This window comes from Lampris incognitus, unplaced genomic scaffold (genome assembly GCF_029633865.1).
Source record: "Lampris incognitus isolate fLamInc1 unplaced genomic scaffold, fLamInc1.hap2 H_2, whole genome shotgun sequence".
Classification (NCBI taxonomy): Eukaryota; Metazoa; Chordata; class Actinopteri; order Lampriformes; family Lampridae; genus Lampris; species Lampris incognitus.
This window is the reverse complement of record NW_026611077.1, coordinates 1,351,993-1,370,570: the sequence shown is the minus strand read 5'-3', so window position 1 is coordinate 1,370,570 and position 18,578 is coordinate 1,351,993. Positions and strand designations below refer to the sequence as shown.

Sequence of the window (18,578 nt, the reverse complement as noted above, 5' to 3'; positions counted from 1 at the left end):
CGACATCTACAAACCCTCGGCTACATTGGTGGCAGTGGTGGGATGCTTGTGCCAACGTCCCGCAAAAGCAAGACGTTTAAATGACCGAAAAGAAAGGTTGGGAGAGTCAGTTAGCTTCTCAGTTAGCCTCAGCTAGCAACGGAGGAGCTTCGTCGTGTCGGAAACCCGGCGCGGTGTGTGCACCAAGACTTCACTCGTCTTGCTGCTGTCTTCTGAGATAATTGAGGAGCAACATGTGGCAATACGAGGATCCGCTGGACTATAACTACAGAGAGCGACGTGGAGAAAAGCCATTCGCCAGCAACGTGAGCTTTGAACTCCTGCCGCCATTTTCCGGGGAGGAAAAACAAAGTTTCCCCTGCTGGGCCAGACTACGAAGTGGCGGTGAAGGCGCTGGTTGGAGGCACTGGCGATGACTTGGACTATGAACTGGTGAGGATTTTACCAACGTGCCTGACAAAGGCTGCTTTTCTGCTATGGGATAGCTTGCCAGCTGCCGTCCAGGCGGATTGCGCTAAGGTAAAGGAGAAATTGCTGGAGGCTTTCGGACAAAGACATTTTCTTGAATGTTTCAGAGCAAACCTCTCTGCCCGCCTCCATGCTCCCGGAGAGAGTCTGGAAGTCTATGCAGCAGAAATAAGCAAGCTAGTTCAAGAGGCATTCCCAGGCTATAGTGATATAGCTCAGAAAGAGGAGACATTTCGCAGATTTCTGGCTGGACTTGACCCGGTGCTGAGAGCTAAATGTGACGAGCAGGGAGCTACTGATTTGGATGAGGCCCTGACCATCGCCGACTGGTGTGAGATGGCCCGAGAGGCCCTAATGATGGACTATGTCAACGCTCACGTACGCCAGCCTCCCACTGAAAGCAGTGCAGCGGCTATGGTGCACTCCATATCTGATGGGGGTGGTTTGTACAGAGCTATGGACAGACTTACTGCGGATATGAGGGAAATGAGGATGGAAATGAAACAAATGGCAGAGGAAAACAACCGACTGCGATCCAGCCGCTGGAGAGATGAAAAGAAAGCCCCTCACCCAGTACGTGGAGGTCAGTGTCAGTGTACTTGTGGTGAGCAGGGCTGTCAGTCTCGCCCATGTGGTGAACAGAGAGGGCATTCACCTGACTGTGTCTGGCGCGAGCGGCGAGCAGAAGGAGGCCCCAGGGAGAAACAGGACTACTGGACCCCCTACAACAACCGAGCCAACTCCCCAAGTTGGCGGGGTCCCAGACCTGCTAGGAGCCCCTCTAATGAGGAAACACAGGACAGGCAACGGCATACTAATGCTGATGCACTCTCACAGCGTCCTCAGGACCCCAAGTCCAGGGTGGTAAATGTCACCATGCGGCAGCCAGCACAAGTGAATGTCATAGGCTCGGAGGAAGGGCCAAGTGTTACCCAAACAGACACGGGGAACCCCCAGACCTCTGACTTCAACGCAGGGGAACAGCGTGTGGAGAGGAGCAGTGAGATGCAGGATTTGTCTTTCATGCATAAACTTTCACATGATGGAACGGAAATGAGGGAGCTACAACGGGCTGACCCAGATATTAGGCAGGTATTGGACTGGATGGAGAGGAGTGGTTCTCGGCCACCTAAGGGGCGGATGAGAGGTAGCTCCCGGTGGCTTAGAAAATTATGGACTGAATATCCCCGCCTCTCTGTTGTTAATGGACTACTCTGCAGGGCGGTGAACTCTCCCCTCACCAGAGATGCTCTGTGTCAGGTTGTCATGCCCTCCTCGGTTATCCCTGATGTGCTGCAGCATCTGCATGGGGGCTCTGCATCGGCACATTTCTCAGCGGAACGATTGTGGGAACATGCAAGGAAACCTTGCTACTGGCCTTTCATGTTCAAAGATATTCAACGGTGGTGTGAGCAGTGCATCCCATGTCAAACCCGCAAGGCCCCGGTGCCTAAGCATCGTGCACCGATGAGGAGCCGCTGGTCTCTGGTGACACAGGGACTGTCCAGATTACAGGCACCGATGAGCCACTACAGACTGTTTCTCGTTCTGGGAGGACTGTGAGAAAACCAGTTCGTTTCAAGGACTTTGTCACGTTTGGTTAGCTGTTTGAAAAAAAAAAAAAAAAACCCCAGCGCAGACAAGTAAATATGACTGTTGGAATTTCTGTGGAATGTTTGTCGAGGTCATTTGACATGTTTTTTACTGTGATGGTGCATTTTTTTTCATATGTATATAGTATGTCTGGATGCTATGGTGTATCAGAATTTTCTGGTGTACATGGGGAATAGTGTGGCATACTTTATTGAGACTGTGCAGTGGGGTGAGGAATAACATGCATAATGTTATTGTTAAGATTTTGTTTATGGTGTTGAGTTACTTCTGGGGTTCGCAGATTGATATGCACTTTTTTTGGTGTCAGGGTGTGTTTTCTGCTATATATATGTATATTTAGGAGGACAGGTTGATAATGTTTTGGACAAGCCTGTGTTTTTGCACTTATAGTGTTACTGTTTTGAAACAAGGATGTTTCTTTTTGTAGGAGGGGAGGTATGTAACCTATTTTTCTGGACTTGCCTGTTAGTGATTTTAAGTTCCTGTTATAAGCTGTCGCCACAGTATATGCCTTGAGCTCTTATTTTGAAGGCTGAAGAGAGAGCGGAAGTGCTGTACGCAGTGTTGTTGCTGTGGCGTGGACGGTTGGGGAAGAATCAAAATAAAGTGGTCCTCGTGTGAAAGTGGAGCCTCCATATTTGTTATTTTATAGTTTCATACCGTATAGGCGACATCTACAAACCCTCAGTTACATTAGCAATGCCCACAAGCTACCTGCAGCAAGTGACAGCGACACAGTGACTAGCTGCGGCCAGCGACAGTAACACAGCGACTAGCTGCAGCAAGAGACAGCAACACAGCAACTAGCTGCAGCCAGCGAGCAACAACAGCAACAACAATCCTAACTTGCACATTAAAGAATCATGAGCCCTTGCGCTCCCCTAGCGCAGAACGGCTAACAGTCAGAGTGACTGCCTACCCCAGTCGCTACAATATTGTTCCTGCAATTAAAACATTTGAATGTTTAAAAAAGTCTTGTTTAGCTGGGTTTTACTAGTAGAGTAAGCCTACATTCTTTCTCATGTACAATTAACCTCGTGATTTTCAAAAGACTTTTGAGAGATGGGAAGGAGGGGCCACAGAGACTGTCTTTGCACAGGGCCCAGTCACTCGAGAGTGAAGAGGTCACTTGGACTAGTGATGAAACATTTCTCTCAATAAACGTGGTGTTCAGATGAGCTGATTCAACCGTCTGTGATTTCCTTACCTGGATTATTGAGCTTGCATAAAGACATGCTTTTATATTGACCGTTCACTTCTTTTTAAAATATATGGTAAAGATTTCCTCTAAAATTTTGCACTGTTCGTGTTAGTGCTTAGGATGCAAGTAAATGCAAATGCTGCAAGTGCTCCTCGTGTGAGTCAGCTTTAAGTCCCCCCCCCCCCCCCCCAAAATGGTCTCCTTAGGTCAAACCGTTACGATTTTATAAAGCTTTAATTACAAGTTGTCCTGCATGGGCGTGTCCCCCATCTTAACACAGGGCAAATACCCTTAAAAAGCTTCTTAAAACGGCTTTATTTATGTTCTTGAGGTAATGTGTGAATCAAAGCTATCAACTACTTCAACATTATCAGAAAAAGGGGCTTTATTTTAGTTTTGGTTATTTTATGATTCTCTAATTATGAGTTAACACTAAACACTCACCTTCTTTTCACTTTAGCTTGTCTTTCTCCTGGGGTTTCCCCTTCATCATCGTCTTCATGACTAGAAATTCTTTTAACAACAGAACCATCCTCACTGCAAGGGCAACCACTGGTCTGCTGAGAATCTACATCATGAGAGAGATTTCAAGCAGCACATTGAAAATTACAACTTGATTCACATACTCATAAAATACAGAAATCAGATCCTTTTACAGTAATCAACTAGCAGTTTGAATAATGTTACAACAGATGAGTATCTTTCCTGGAGCCACAGTCTCTGATATCATGGATAAGCTCCCAGGGCTGCGGTGTTCGCTCCCGTCCTCCACCAATTGAGTGATCGTTCATGTGGTGACAAACGATACAGCTCGTCAGCAATCTGAGTTAACCAAAAAGGATTTTAATGACCTTTTAAGCTTTTAAAATACTTTTGGAACGTCTGTTTTTATTTCAGGTCTTATTCCGACACTTGCCCGTGGAGCGAGGCATTTTAGCAGAATCCTCAGTCTGCATCCCTGGCTCAGCTCCGCCTGTAGAGCTCACAATATAGTTTTCTCCAGGTACTCCGGTTTCCCCCACCATCAAAAAGACATGTCCTGTCTGTGCCCCTGGCTGAGGTATGGCAAGACGAACTGGATTTGGTGCCCAGGCATTGCACAGCGGCTGCCCACTGCTCCTAGCTACACAGTACACAGCTAGGATGGGTTAAATACAGAGCATAAGTCCCCCATGGAGATTAATAAATTATATATTTTTTTTTTAAAAATCACGATAGTATAAAACTAACGCAACTCTACCTGATCAATCTTCCTTTGAACTGCTGGCTGTTAAGCTCAATGGACCTACACCCATCATTATGGCTGCTCTGTACAGACGACCTAAGGCATCAAATATTTTTATCACTGAACTCTCAACAATTTTAACCACCCTTAGTGCAGTCTCTGAATGTAATCCTAATCGGGGATTTAAATGTTCATTTTGATAACACTGAAAAATAACACTGAAAATATGTTCACTAAACATTTTAAAGCAATATTAGATTGCTTTGATCTAACACGTCAACTTTACAACCCATACCAAGGGTACCAAGGGTCATATCCTTGACTTGGTTCAGTTCCGGCATCCCACCATATAACGTCACCTCTGCTTAACTACTCATAACGCTGTGTTATTCAAGACCAACCTACTGCTCAGTAAATCAAGGAGGCGTTGTACCATTGCATACCGCGACATTAGATATGTTCATCCAGATGAGCTCAGCAGTTTAATTACCTCAAACCCTATTCCTGCTCCCACTTTCTCACTCCCTGATGTTATGGACTACTACAATAACATTTTATCTTCTGCACTTGATACTTTAGCCCCCCTGAAAATATGGGTTGTTTCATTTGCCCATACTGCTCCCTGGTACACACCTGAATTATGTCAGTTCAAGGCTATAAGTCGGTGGCTTGAGGGGCTTTGCATCAAGACTGGACTTGCTGTTAACAAACAAATGTATTCAGATCATATACTCCATTACAAAAATGCTCTTTCAACAGCTAAAACATCCTATTATACAAATATCATCAATACAGTTGAAGGGAATACTGGAATTCTCTTCTCCATCATTAAAATGTTACTAAATTCACCTGAAACCAATATTAACAGTAACCTTTCTAATGAACAATGCTCTTGTGTTTTTTTAAAAAAGTTTTTCCACTCAAAAATTAGTATCATTCATGAGCACCTAGCCTACCATTCATGAGCACCTAGCCTCTATTAACATCATGCAGACTGACTTACCATCAGCAAGCACCATGAAACTGTCTCCATCCATTGTCCTATGTGACTCCAGTCTTCCAACTGAAAATCCAATTTCTGAAATTATTAGTAAGTCTAGCACCTCCATGTCACCTGGATCCAATCCCCACAGCCTTAGTTAAAATATACCTGCCCACTATCATCTCCCTGATAACCTCCATCATCAACTCCTCTCTGTCCACTGGCACAGTTCCTCTTTCACTTAAAGTTGCCACAATCAGACCACTTCTGAAAAAACATTAATTTAGATTCTACTGACCAAAAACAACTACTGGTCTATTTCCAATTTACCATTCATCTCCAAAATCCGTGAAAGGGTCGTTGCATCTCAACTCCAGATCTACCTTGATAACAATAACAATTCCAATCCGCCTTTTGCCCCAAACATAGCACAGTAACAGCCCTAGTTAAGATCACTAATGACCTGATTCATGCAGCTGACTTCGGTCTACTCTCTATCCTCATCCTCATTGACCTCACCACATTCTTTGATACTATATCCCATCAGCTCCGCATGGATTATCTGGCTAGCATTGGAGGTGGGGGCACTGCACATCAGTGGTTTGCTTCCCACCTTACAGACAGGAAGCACTGTGCACAAATTCAGAATTACCAGACAGAAAAGTTGATAGTGGGTGTTGGGGGTGGCGCGGCAGTGTATTCCGTTGTCTACCAATGGGCGTCGGGGGTGGTGTGACAGTCTATTCCGTTGTCTAGCAACAAGGGGAAGGCCGGTTTGAATCCCAGTGTTACCTCTGGCTTGGTCGGGCGTCCCTACAAACACAACTGGCTGTGTCTGTGGGTGGGAAGCCGCAAGTGGGTATGTGTCCTGGTCGCTGCACTAGCGCCTCCTCTGGTCTGTCGGGGAAACTGTTCAGGGGGGAGGGGGAACTGGGGGTAACAGCGTGATCCTCCCATTGCTATGTCCCCCTGGTGAAACTCCTCACTGTCAGGTGAAAAGCGGCTGGCGAATCCACATGTATTGGAGGAGGCATGTGTTAGTCAGCAGCCCTCCCAAGATTGCCAGAGGGGGTGGAGTAGCGACCGGGACGGCTCTGAAGTGTGGGGTAATTGGCCAAGTACAACTGGGGAGAAAAAGGGGGGGGTTTGATAGTTCCTCATGGAGTTCCCATAGGGTTGAGTTTTAGGGCCACTCCTGTTTATTATTAACCTCCTTCCCTCTTGGCATTATCTTCCAGAACTATGGTATCCATTACCACTGCTATGTTGATGACACACAGCTTTATGTGTCCACTAAGCCCACTTCCACTCTCTCCTCTAGTACCCTCACTGCTTCTCTCCATGAAAGAAAGCCACTTTATTTTGTCATTGGTCAGGTTACAATGAAATCTGTCTTCTGCATTTAGCCCATCCTATTGTATAGGAGCAGTGGGCAGCTGCAGCACCTGGGACCAACTCCAGTTCTTTTTCCTATTGGCTTTGTCATGGGAACAGGCAAAAGTACAAACCCTGACATGCATGTCTTTTTGATGGTGGGAGGAAGCCAGAGCACCCGGAGGAAACCCTCGCAGACAAGCAGAGAAAATGCACATTCCACACAGAAAGGACCTGGGACGTCCTGGGGTTCGAACCAGAGACCTTCATGCTGTGAGGCAACGGTGCAGTAGGTTTTCCAAGAATGAAGCCTTAGCCTGACGCTCTAGCGACTCCCCTTGTCTGTATCCAAATCAGAAACAAAAATACAAAAAAAGTATCCACAGGACCACTCTGTAAAGTTTAATAGTTTACTTTGACACAAGATATATTTGGTACAGAACGGTTGCCGATTAGCAAAAAAAAAAAAAAGTTAATAAGAAGAGGAGCCTGAGAGGTCAAAAAACTGTGTGGCTCCACGCTCTCCTTGCCTGACTCCACCCCCAATTCTTCTCCAACTCTCCTCATAAGAGTATCAAAAGACAATTAAAGGTGCATGCAGTTACTAAGAAGCAACAATTACTCACACACCTTTTAAGTGCAAGGAATAAAACAATTAACTTATTGCATTACTGTAAATATGAACTGTAAATCATTGCATGCTAATAAGTCAAATATTTACATTTTATATTTTATCAATAAACTGCATTTAGGTTCCTACATTACCAGCCCCTAATTGTTATCAATGTCCTTGAAACAATTGTTCAAAAAATGTTTTACTTAAATTAAAGGAGTACATGCTAAGTTACTTAGTTATAGTTCAACTATCTTAAGAAATCTCCTTCTCTTTCTTCACCACGTCCCAAATGAGGACTTGGCTTCAGAACCGCGCATCAATTATCCTCAGATTCTTGAAGAAGACAAAGCTTCGTTACTGGGTGACAAAGTTCATTGGTCTTGGTCTGAACTTTCACTTGACGAACAAGGCCTTGTCAGGAAAAGTCTCATTCTCGTGTCATCCACAATCAGCACTACATCACCGACATGGAAGTTCTTCCAGGCATGGACCACAGTTGATGATCTTGGAGCTGTGGGAGGTATTCTTTGCACCAGCGTTTCAAGAAGACGTCCGCGAGGTACTGGACTTGCCTCCATCTGCGATTATCATACTGGACATCCTTGTTGAATACTCTTGGTGTTTGGGCTTGACCTTGAGTAACACCAAGTGGTTGGGCATTAAGGCCTCTAAATCACTGAGGTCTGAAGATGCCTTTGTAATGGGCCTGCTGTTTATAACAGCCTCAGCTTCACACAGCAGGTATGGAGACCTTCTTCATCCAAAAGTCGTTCCTTCACTGTGATGTTCAGAATTTTTCTCACTGAGCGAATCAGCTGCTCCAAGCTTCCGCTGTGGTGAGAACCTGCTGGAGGATTGAAGTGCCACTGGACACCCTTCTGTTGAAAGTTTTTACGATTTTGCTGGTGTTCCATTCTTTGATCGATTTCTTTAACTCACTGTCAGCCGACCAGACGCTGGTTCCATTATCTGAGTACATCTCTTTGACTTGTCCTCTTCTGGCAATGAATCTTCTAATTGCGTTGAGGCATGCATCAGTGTCAAGTGAAGATGTGACTTCTAGATGTACGGCTTGTATAGCGAGACACGTAAAGATGATACAGTATCTCTTTACTTGCCCTCTCCTTCTTTTCACCGAGAATGGGCCGAAGTAGTCGACGCCAACTCTTGTGAATGGAGGCTCATCAGGCAGGACCCTGCATTTTGGTAGATCCACTATGAGTTGCTTGCCAGCAGTTCCGTGTAGTTTTCTACCGGTGATGCACTTTGACAAGAACTTTCTGATGGCTTTGCTCACTCCTGGGATCCAGAATCTTTGATGCAGTTGAGCCCACATGTGATTCCTTCCAGCATGAGCTATAATGTCATGAATGTGTCTCAGAACAAGCTTTGTGATGTGCAAATCTTTTGGCAAGATGGCGTGCTGCTTGGAATCATCTGGCATAGCCACTCGGCTCAACCTTCCTCGAACTCTATGACTCCATCTTGAAGTACTGGATTCAACTTATAGAGTAAGCTACTTTTCTTCACGCTTTGATGTTCCTTTAGCATCGCTAAGTCTTCTTTGAATCTTTATTTTTGATAGTACTTCACAATTTCTGTTTCTGATTTGGTCAAACCTTCACAGGTTAGGTGTGCTCCTTTGAAAACTTTATTGAACGGATTCATTCTGCTTTCACAGTTTAATGTGTTTGGTTCCTTTCTCTTTGCTTTCAGTTCCATAAGCAAATCTTTAAATTTCAGATACCAAGCAACAGCACGTTTTAGCTTTGTTCAAGATGAGTAGTGGATCATCAACTGGTCCGTTGCATCTTTAGGCTCGTGCACCTGAATGACATGCGCTTGAGCTACTCCTTTGACCTCCAGGTCATCGATGTCCAGCATCCCAGGATCTGGATTCCCGAGCCACTGGTCTTGTGCGCAGAGCAAGGAACCTGGTCCTGAAAGCCAGCTTTCATATTTCAAAAATGCTATGACAGTATGTCCTCTTGAGACATGATCAGCAGGATTCAGAGTGGTATTGCCATAGCTCCACTGTGAAGTCTGAGGGCGCTCCAGGATTGTTGAGATTATATTAGCAACAAAAGTCTTGAATCGTGTGCTTTCACTGTTCAATTACTTTAGCATAGCCATGCTATCCATCCAAAAGATTGTGTCGTGAAGTTCCAGTTCAAGCTCTTTCTTTGGAAGCTTGTCCATCTTGATTGCAACTGTGGCTGCGGTCAGTTCTATTCTTGGTATAGTTGGAGACTTCAAGGGCGCAATCCTTGCCTTTGTCATTGTCAGGGTGGATTGAGCTTCACCCATTGCATTGCACAGCAATAGGCAGCTTGTTGTTCCATAAACGCCTTCGCTCGTGTCAGTGAAGTGATGTACCTTTGCAAAGACTGGTGCACCAAACCGATTTGTGTTGACACATCTGTCAACTCCAAAATTCTCAAGCTGTTGCAGACATGAGATCCACCTTTTCCAGCTGTTAATGACTTTGTCTGGCAGGTCTTCATCCCAACTATATTTCTGCCAGCATAAATCTTGCAGGATTCTTTTCATGGGCAGTACTACTGGAGCAAGAAAGCCCAACAGATCATAGATGGAACTTACGAGGGAAAGCATGCCTTTCCTGGTGTGTGGTCTATCTTTGAGGTTGATCTTGAACTTGAAATGATCTGATTCAGCACACCACTGGATTCCCAATGCTCTCTCCATCGGCAAGTTGTCTTCATCCGAGTCCAGATCTTGAAACCCTTGCGCTCTTTCCTCTTTGGGAATTGAGTTGAGCAACTACCAGCTGTTCCTCAACCATTTTGCTAGTCGAAATCCATCTTTCGCCGACATGTTCCTCAAGTCAGTGCAAAGGGCAATTGCTGTGTCTTCATCAGTAGTTGACTTAAGACAGCCATCTACATAAAAATTCCCACCGACTGTTTTGGCAGCTTCTTGACCAAATTCATCCTCAAAATCTGTTGCACATTTCTGAAGTGCAAAGGTTGAAACGCTTGGCGATGGTGTTTCCCCGAAGATGTGGACCAACATCTTATGTTCAACAAGCTCCTGCTTGTAGTTCCCATCAGGCCACCAGAGAAACCTGAAGAGATCTGTGTCTTCATTGCAGACTCTAACCTGGTGGATCATGGCCTCCACGTTGGCCATAACCGCCACGATCTCTTGTCGGAACCTCATGAGGACCCCCACTAGTGAGCTTGTTAGGTCTGGTCCTTGCAGGAGCTGTTGGTTCAGCAATGTTCCTCGAAAGCTTGCTCCACAGTCAAACACAACACGCAGTTTTTGCTTGACTGGATGTCTGACTCCATGGTGAGACAGATACCCTGTTCGCCCCTGTTGGCTCACGTTCAGTACTGTCGAGCTTCACTGTGTAGCCTTTCTTGAGGATGTCGTCCATTAAAGCAACATATTCAGTATAAAACTTGACATCTCTAAAGAATCCTTTCCGTAGGTTCAGGGCACGTTGCTCAGCGACTGATCTGTTATTTGGCATACACAATAACTTGTTCCTCACCGGAAGGCAAACACTGTAATGACCATCCGCAAGTTTTGAGGATGGACTGGTGATCATACTTGGACATTTCGATGTCCTCGTTTTGTCCAGCAACTGGAAAGTCCTGCTTGAGCTGCAGTTGTCAGAGTTCTTCTAGCTTTGCTACTAAGATTCGATTTGCAGTGACTTATGCCAATTTGTTTGTCTCCATTATATCGCTTCCACCTCTGAGTGGTCCATTTATCATCCAATGCAAGTGTTCACGACTGATTCATTTCCCATTCTTCGCAACACAATGTCTGTATTGCGTCCATTCACACTAAGTTGGTTTATCAGTGACTCTGTAGCTAAAGTAGCTGAGCTACCTGGGTCCAAAAATGCATATGTTGTCACTACTTTAGTTCCCTTTTGGCCCTTGACATGCACTGGAATGATTGAAAGAGCACAATCTTCCCAGTAACGCTAAAGGTTTCTGTCATTTGTATAAGAGCACTTGATATGGATTGTTGTTCACACATTTCTTTTGCTGTTTCTTCTCTCGAGTCTTTAGCGTTCATATGCGGCAGTGTGGGATACAGTCGAGAACATTCTTGACATTGAACTTTCTCTTTGCAGCTGCTTATTACGTGATCGTGTTTCAAACATGCAAAACACAGAACTTTGCTTCTCAAGAAGTAAATATTTTCTTTGTGTGGCTTGCTCTTGAGTTTTCTGCAGACTGTGAGGCTGTGTTGCTCTCCTTTGCAATAAACACAAGACTTGCTGTTTGCGTCCACTGACACAGTTTGTGTTTTTGGTGTTGCTTGTTTTGTCATTTTCTGTTTTGACTTTGTTTTTGGTACTGGGGGGGGGGCAACAGCTGTTGTGACTACATTCTTTGGTTTGAGTATCTCTGCATTGTGGTTTTGGGTTCTGTCGGACTGGGTCTTTCATGCTTGTGGTGGTTTCTTTTATGTTTCCATAGAGTGGGTGTAATATATACCTAACTTACTTGTTGACAAAGTCGACAAAGCCCTTGAACTTCACTCTTTTCTTTGTATTTTTTTCTTGTAAGTCACAGGCAGGCTTTCTCCAAGTTTCTTTGAGTTTGTATGGCAGCATGTTAGCCAGTGACTTTATGTTAGCTGTGTTGTCCAAGTCTTCCATGTAGCTAATATCTGTCATTGTGTTGGAGCAGCATGTGAGGAATAATGCGAAGGACTGTAATGCAGTGTCATCTTCTGGCTTGACTGTCTGCCAATCCTAAGCCTTCTTTATGTAGGCTTCTGCTATTTTGTAGTCATCGCCAACTCTCTTAGCATTTGTTTTGCTTTAACACAACCTACTGAAGGTTCCATGTGGATGCAGCTCTTAACCAATTCATGCGGTTGTCCACTTGTGTATTGCAGCAAAAATTGTAGGCGATCATGATTGTCACTAGTACGGCCTTCAACTCCATGTTCAGTAGATCTGATAAAGGATTTACACTCAAGCGGATCACCCTCGAATGATGGACTTGTGAGATAAGGAAGTAATGATGCTTTGTGATTCTTCACAAGGTACTCGGTGATGTTGGCTTGCTGAGCGATGGCCTTGCATAGACTATCAAGTAGACTATCAAGTAGATTATCAAGACTATCAAGTTGTGCTTAACATTAGGTGTAGGTGAGGCATGCTGTGGTGGTGGTTGAAAGGTAGCATTCACCTTTGTTTCGTCAACCTGTTCATCAACTTGAACGATGCTCATGTCCGCTTGTGTGTATTTATATTTTTGCAAAATTTCCATTTTTGCATCCGACTCAGTACTCATGCAATACAGACTGCTCTTGCTGAGCAGTCTGTATTGCATGCATCTCCTTCCTAGCCTTGATTGTTGCGTCTATTCTTTTTTGCTCAGCCTCAAACTCTGCCTCTTGCCAAATTTTCTCGAGCCTCCCTGCATCTTTTTTGTGCATGCCAATCTGCTTCTTCCTCTTCTATGGCTACCTTCCCCCTTAAAGCTGCAGCCTTTGCCTTTAATGATGCGTGTTCCATCTCTGCCTTTAATCTGACTGAGGAAGATAACGACAACGCGCTTCCACATTGTGATCCAGGTCTAACTGGGCGTTTAGGGTTTGATTTTGATGATGTGACCATACAAGTGTTACTCGTCTATCATTCTCAGCCTGCTCAGAGCATTTCATGACCTCTTTCATTCATTCCTCGCATTTCCGGAAGAAATCATTTATTGATTTATTTTAAGGATCAAACCAATTCTTTTGATTATCCAAAAAATCGTCATCAGCCATAAATCGTCGCAAACCACAATTTAACTTTTGGATAAGTGCTTTACCCCGGACCATTAACTGAGGAAGATATTCAACAGAAACATGATCAAAATTAGTTACAGCTGCATACCTAACGTTCAACAAATAATATCGTCCCACATCACAAGAATCATGAACAAATCAATGACACCATGGATGCCGCCATTTGGATGCTGCCTGCCCTTCCACTCCTCACATAAGTTTTTTTTTTTACATGATGATGCTGGTCACGTGGCTTGGGTCCTGGACTGTTCCAATGGCATCTGGACACTGCTTGGCATCCTGTGCATCATATTCTTCATACATTTTATGTCCATTATAATTCTGTTATCCTCTTTCAATGTTGCTTTATGTAAATTAAGTGAACACAACATCCATTGCATGCTGTCCATCTTGGGAGAGAGATCCCTCCTCTGTTGCTCTCCCTGAGGTTTCGTCCTATTTTTTCTCCCTGTTAAAGGGGATTTTATTTTAGAGAGTTGTTTCTTATCCAATGAGAGGGTCTAAAGACAGGATGTTGTGTTGTGGTAAGTCCACTAAGGCAAATTTGTAATTTGTGATATTGGGCTATACAAATAAAATTGATTTGATTTGATTTGATTTGACACCTTCATCACAATCGGACTCCCCCAACTGCAACTGCCGTGTGAATGACTCATGCCCCCTCAAAAGAAAATGCCAGATGAAAGGAGTTATCTACCAAGCTACAGTGACGAGAAATTACAACGGCAAAATAGAGACATATGTCGGTTTAACAGAGGGAAGATACAAAAAGAGGTTTAATGCACACGTGTAGCTTTAGAAACAACCATTTAAAAATTTTAACATCTTTAAGCCCTTATATTTGGTCATTGGCAGACATAAACAGTAATTATTCAACCACCTGGAAAATCCTCTCAAAGAACAAAGCATATATATATATATATATATATATCTACTCATATATTTTCGTAATGTGTGTGTGTGTGTGGTGTTAGTGTGTGTGTGTGTGTTAGTTAGTGTAGATAGCGGGACCGAAAACCAAAGCATTTATGATCCTAATTCTTTTTGGAGGTGGTAGGTATTGTCTCAGAGAGTAAGGGGAAAATCCCAGAAAATTAAAATTATGCATAATTAGGCATAAATATGCAAAATATGCATTTTACTAAAAATGGCTAAAAAACACTTTTCTCGGCATTTCAGATGATTCTGAGCATCTTTGATTTTTTCACATATAAATTTTTTTTTCTGGGACTCAGAAATGTTTTGGCATTATGCAAAATAAATGCATTTTTGCAAAAATGCACTTATGATCCTAATTTTTTCTTGGAGGTGGTAGGTATTGTTCCAGACTGGACAAGGAAAAATAGCAGAAAATTAAAATAACTATGCAAAATATTCATTTTCTAAAAATGGCTAAAAACCACTTTTCCCGGCATTTCAGATGATTCTGAGCATTTGGGGGTAGGGAGTTGGAGTGGGGGGGGGGGTAAACCACCTTTCTCGGCATTTCAGATGATTCTGAGCATTTGGGGGGAGGGAGTTGGAGTGGGGGGGGGTTAGGGGCAGGGGGAAGGCGGTTAGCTGGCAGGATGAAGAGGAGGGAGATTTAGACGGGTGGATAACCAAACCACTACATTGTAGCTGGGTTCTTCTAGTATATATATATATATATATATATATATATATATATATATATATATATACACACTACCGTTCAAAAGTTTGGGATCACCCAAACAATTTTGTGTTTTCCATGAAACGTCACACTTATTCACCACCATATGTTGTGAAATGAATAGAAAATAGAGTCAAGACGTTGACAAGGTTAGAAATAATGATTTGTATTTGAAATAAGATTTTTTTTTACATCAAACTTTGCTTTCGTCAAAGAATCCTCCATTTGCAGCAATTACAGCATTGCAGACCTTTGGCATTCTAGCTGTTAATTTGTTGAGGTAATCTGGAGAAATTGCACCCCACGCTTCCAGAAGCAGCTCCCACAAGTTGGATTGGTTGGATGGGCACTTCTTTGAGCAGATTGAGTTTCTGGAGCATCACATTTGTGGGGTCAATTAAACGCTCAAAATGGCCAGAAAAAGAGAACTTTCATCTGAAACTCGACAGTCTATTCTTGTTCTTAGAAATGAAGGCTATTCCATGCGAGAAATTGCTAAGAAATTGAAGATTTCCTACACCGGTGTGTACTACTCCCTTCAGAGGACAGCACAAACAGGCTCTAACAGGTACTATTTAATGAAGATGCCAGTTGGGGACCTGTGAGGCGTCTGTTTCTCAAACTAGAGACTCTAATGTACTTATCTTCTTGCTCAGTTATGCAACGCGGCCTCCCACTTCTTTTTCTACTCTGGTTAGAGCCTGTTTGTGCTGTCCTCTGAAGGGAGTAGTACACACCGGTGTAGGAAATCTTCAATTTCTTAGCAATTTCTCGCATGGAATAGCCTTCATTTCTAAGAACAAGAATAGACTGTCGAGTTTCAGATGAAAGTTCTCTTTTTCTGGCCATTTTGAGCGTTTAATTGACCCCACAAATGTGATGCTCCAGAAACTCAATCTGCTCAAAGAAGTGCCCATCCAACCAATCCAAATTGTGGGAGCTGCTTCTGGAAGCGTGGGGTGCAATTTCTCCAGATTACCTCAACAAATTAACAGCTAGAATGCCAAAGGTCTGCAATGCTGTAATTGCTGCAAATGGAGGATTCTTTGACGAAAGCAAAGTTTGATGTAAAAAAAATCTTATTTCAAATACAAATCATTATTTCTAACCTTGTCAATGTCTTGACTCTATTTTCTATTCATTTCACAACATATGGTGGTGAATAAGTGTGACTTTTCATGGAAAACACAAAATTGTTTGGGTGATCCCAAACTTTTGAACGGTAGTGTATATATATATATATATATATATATATATATATATATATATATATATATATATATATATATATGTACACTCACCGGCCACTTTATTAGGCACACCTGTCCAACTGCTCGTTAACGCAAATTTCTAATCAGCCAATCACATGGCAGCAACTCAATGCATTTAGGCATGTAGACATGGTCAAGACGATCTGCTGCAGTTCAAACCGAGCATCAGAATGGGGAAGAAAGGTGATTTAAGTGACTTTGAATGTGGCATGGTTGTTGGTGCCAGACGGGCTGGTCTGAGTATTTCAGAAACTGCTGATCTACTGGCATTTTCACGCACAACCATCTCTAGGGTTTACAGAGAATGGTCCGAAAAAGAGAAAATATCCAGTAGGCGGCAGTTCTGTGGGCGAAAATGCCTTGTTGATGCCAGAGGTCAGAGGAGAATGGCCAGACTTGTTCGAGCTGATAGAAAGGCAACAGTAACTCAAATAACCACTCATTACAACCGAGGTATGCAGAAGAGCATCTTTGAACGCATAACACGTCGAACCTTGAGGCAGATGGGCTACAGCAGCAGAAGACCACACCGGGTGCCACTCCTGTCAGCTAAGAACAGGAAACTGAGGCTACAATTCACACAGGCTCACCAAAATTGGACAATAGAAGATTGGAAAAACGTTGCCTGGTCTGATGAGTCTCGAGTTCTGCTGCGACATTCGGACCGTAGGGTCAGAATTTGGCATCAACAACATGAAAGCATGGATCCATCCTGCCTTGTATCAACGGTTCAGGCTGGTGGTGGTGGTGTAATAGTGTGGGGGATATTTTCTTGGCACACTTTGGGCCCCTTAGTACCAATTGAGCATCGTGTCAATGCCACAGCCTACCTGAGTATTGTTGCTGACCATGTCGATCCCTTTATGACCACAGTGTTCCCATCTTCTGATGGCTACTTCCAAGCAGGATGACGCGCCATGTCATAAAGCTCGAATCATCTCAGACTGGTTTCTTGAACATGACAATGAGTTCACTGTACTCAAATGGCCTCCACAGTCACCAGATCTCAATCCAATAGAGCACCTTTGGGATGTGGTGGACCGGGAGATTCGCATCATGGATGTGCAGCCGACAAATCTGCAGCAACTGCGTGATGCTATCATGTCCGTATGGACCAAACTCTCTGAGGAATGTTTCCAGTACCTTGTTGAATCTATGCCATGAAGGATTAAGGCAGTTCTGAAGGCAAAAGGGGGTCCAACCCGGTACTAGCAAGGTGTACCTAATAAAGTGGCCAGTGAGTGTATGTATGTATGTATAAGGACCTCAGTTTTATTACTATTGAGTTTGAGGAAGTGGTATGAAAACCAGGATTTAATTTCCAGTAAGCAGTCAGAAAGGGAAGTGGGCGGAAGAGTGGAGGTTGGCTTGGTGGATAGATAAAGCTGGGTGTCATCCACGTAGCAGTGAAATTAAATGCCAAATTTCCTGCAAAAGTGGCCAAGAGGTAGTAGGTAAATGATAAATAGGAGAGGTCCCAATACAGAGCCTTGGGAAACTCTGGCAGTAACAGGAAAGGACTGTGATCTCAAATTTTTAAGTTGGACAAACTGAGTGCGGCCAGAGAGATAGGATCTAAACCAGTCAAGGGGGGTGCTAGTTATTCCAATGGAAGCTAATCTTTCTAGGAAGATGTTATGTGAGATGGAATTGTTCAAACAGATTGTTCTTAGTCAAGTGAGCGTGTACCTGAGATGTGACTGTTCTTTCATGTTTAGAAAGAAATTGTAAATTTGAGATTGGGTGAAAATTATTCAAATTGTTGGGGTCTGCACCAGGTTTCCTGAGTACTGGAGTTATTGCAGCTGTTTTGAGAGATGAGTGAACAAGACCAAAGGTAAGGGAAGAATGTATGACATCAGTTATTAAAGAGGATGGAGAAGGTAGACAAGCTTTTACTAAATGAGTAGGAAGGGGGTCTAACTGACAGGTAGATGATTTGGATTTACAAATACAAACCCCAATTCCAATAAAGTTGGGACGTTGTGTAAAACGTGAATAAAAACAGAATACAATGATTTGCAAATCCTTTGCAACCTAGTATATTCAATTGAATACATTACAAAGACAAGATATTTAATGGTCAAACTGATAAACTTCATTGTTTTTTGCAAATATTCACTCATTTTGAATTTGATGCCTGCAACACGTTCCAAAGAAGCTGGGACAGGGGCAACAAAAGACTGGGAAAGTTGAGGAATGCTAAAAAAACACCTGTTTGGAAGATTCCACAGGTGAACAGGTTAATTGGAAACAGGTAAGTGTCATGACTGGGTTTAAAAGGAGCATCCCCGAAAGGCTCAATCGTTCACAAGCAAGGATGGGGCAAGGTTCACCACTTTGTGAACAACCGCGTGAGCAAATAGTCTAACAGTCTAAGAACAACGTT

General features: G+C 43.4%; 1 protein-coding gene across 1 annotated transcript in view; it reads right to left on the bottom strand.

Moving 5' to 3' along the window:
* Nucleotides 1–18,578, bottom strand: part of LOC130131975 (trimethylguanosine synthase-like) — a 104,065-nt gene that overhangs the window by 43,445 nt on the left and 42,042 nt on the right. Inside the window, exon 7 of the mRNA XM_056301702.1 lies at nucleotides 3,728–3,851. Coding sequence (XP_056157677.1) covers nucleotides 3,728–3,851 — 124 coding nt within the window. The remainder of the gene's footprint in view (nucleotides 1–3,727; nucleotides 3,852–18,578) is intronic.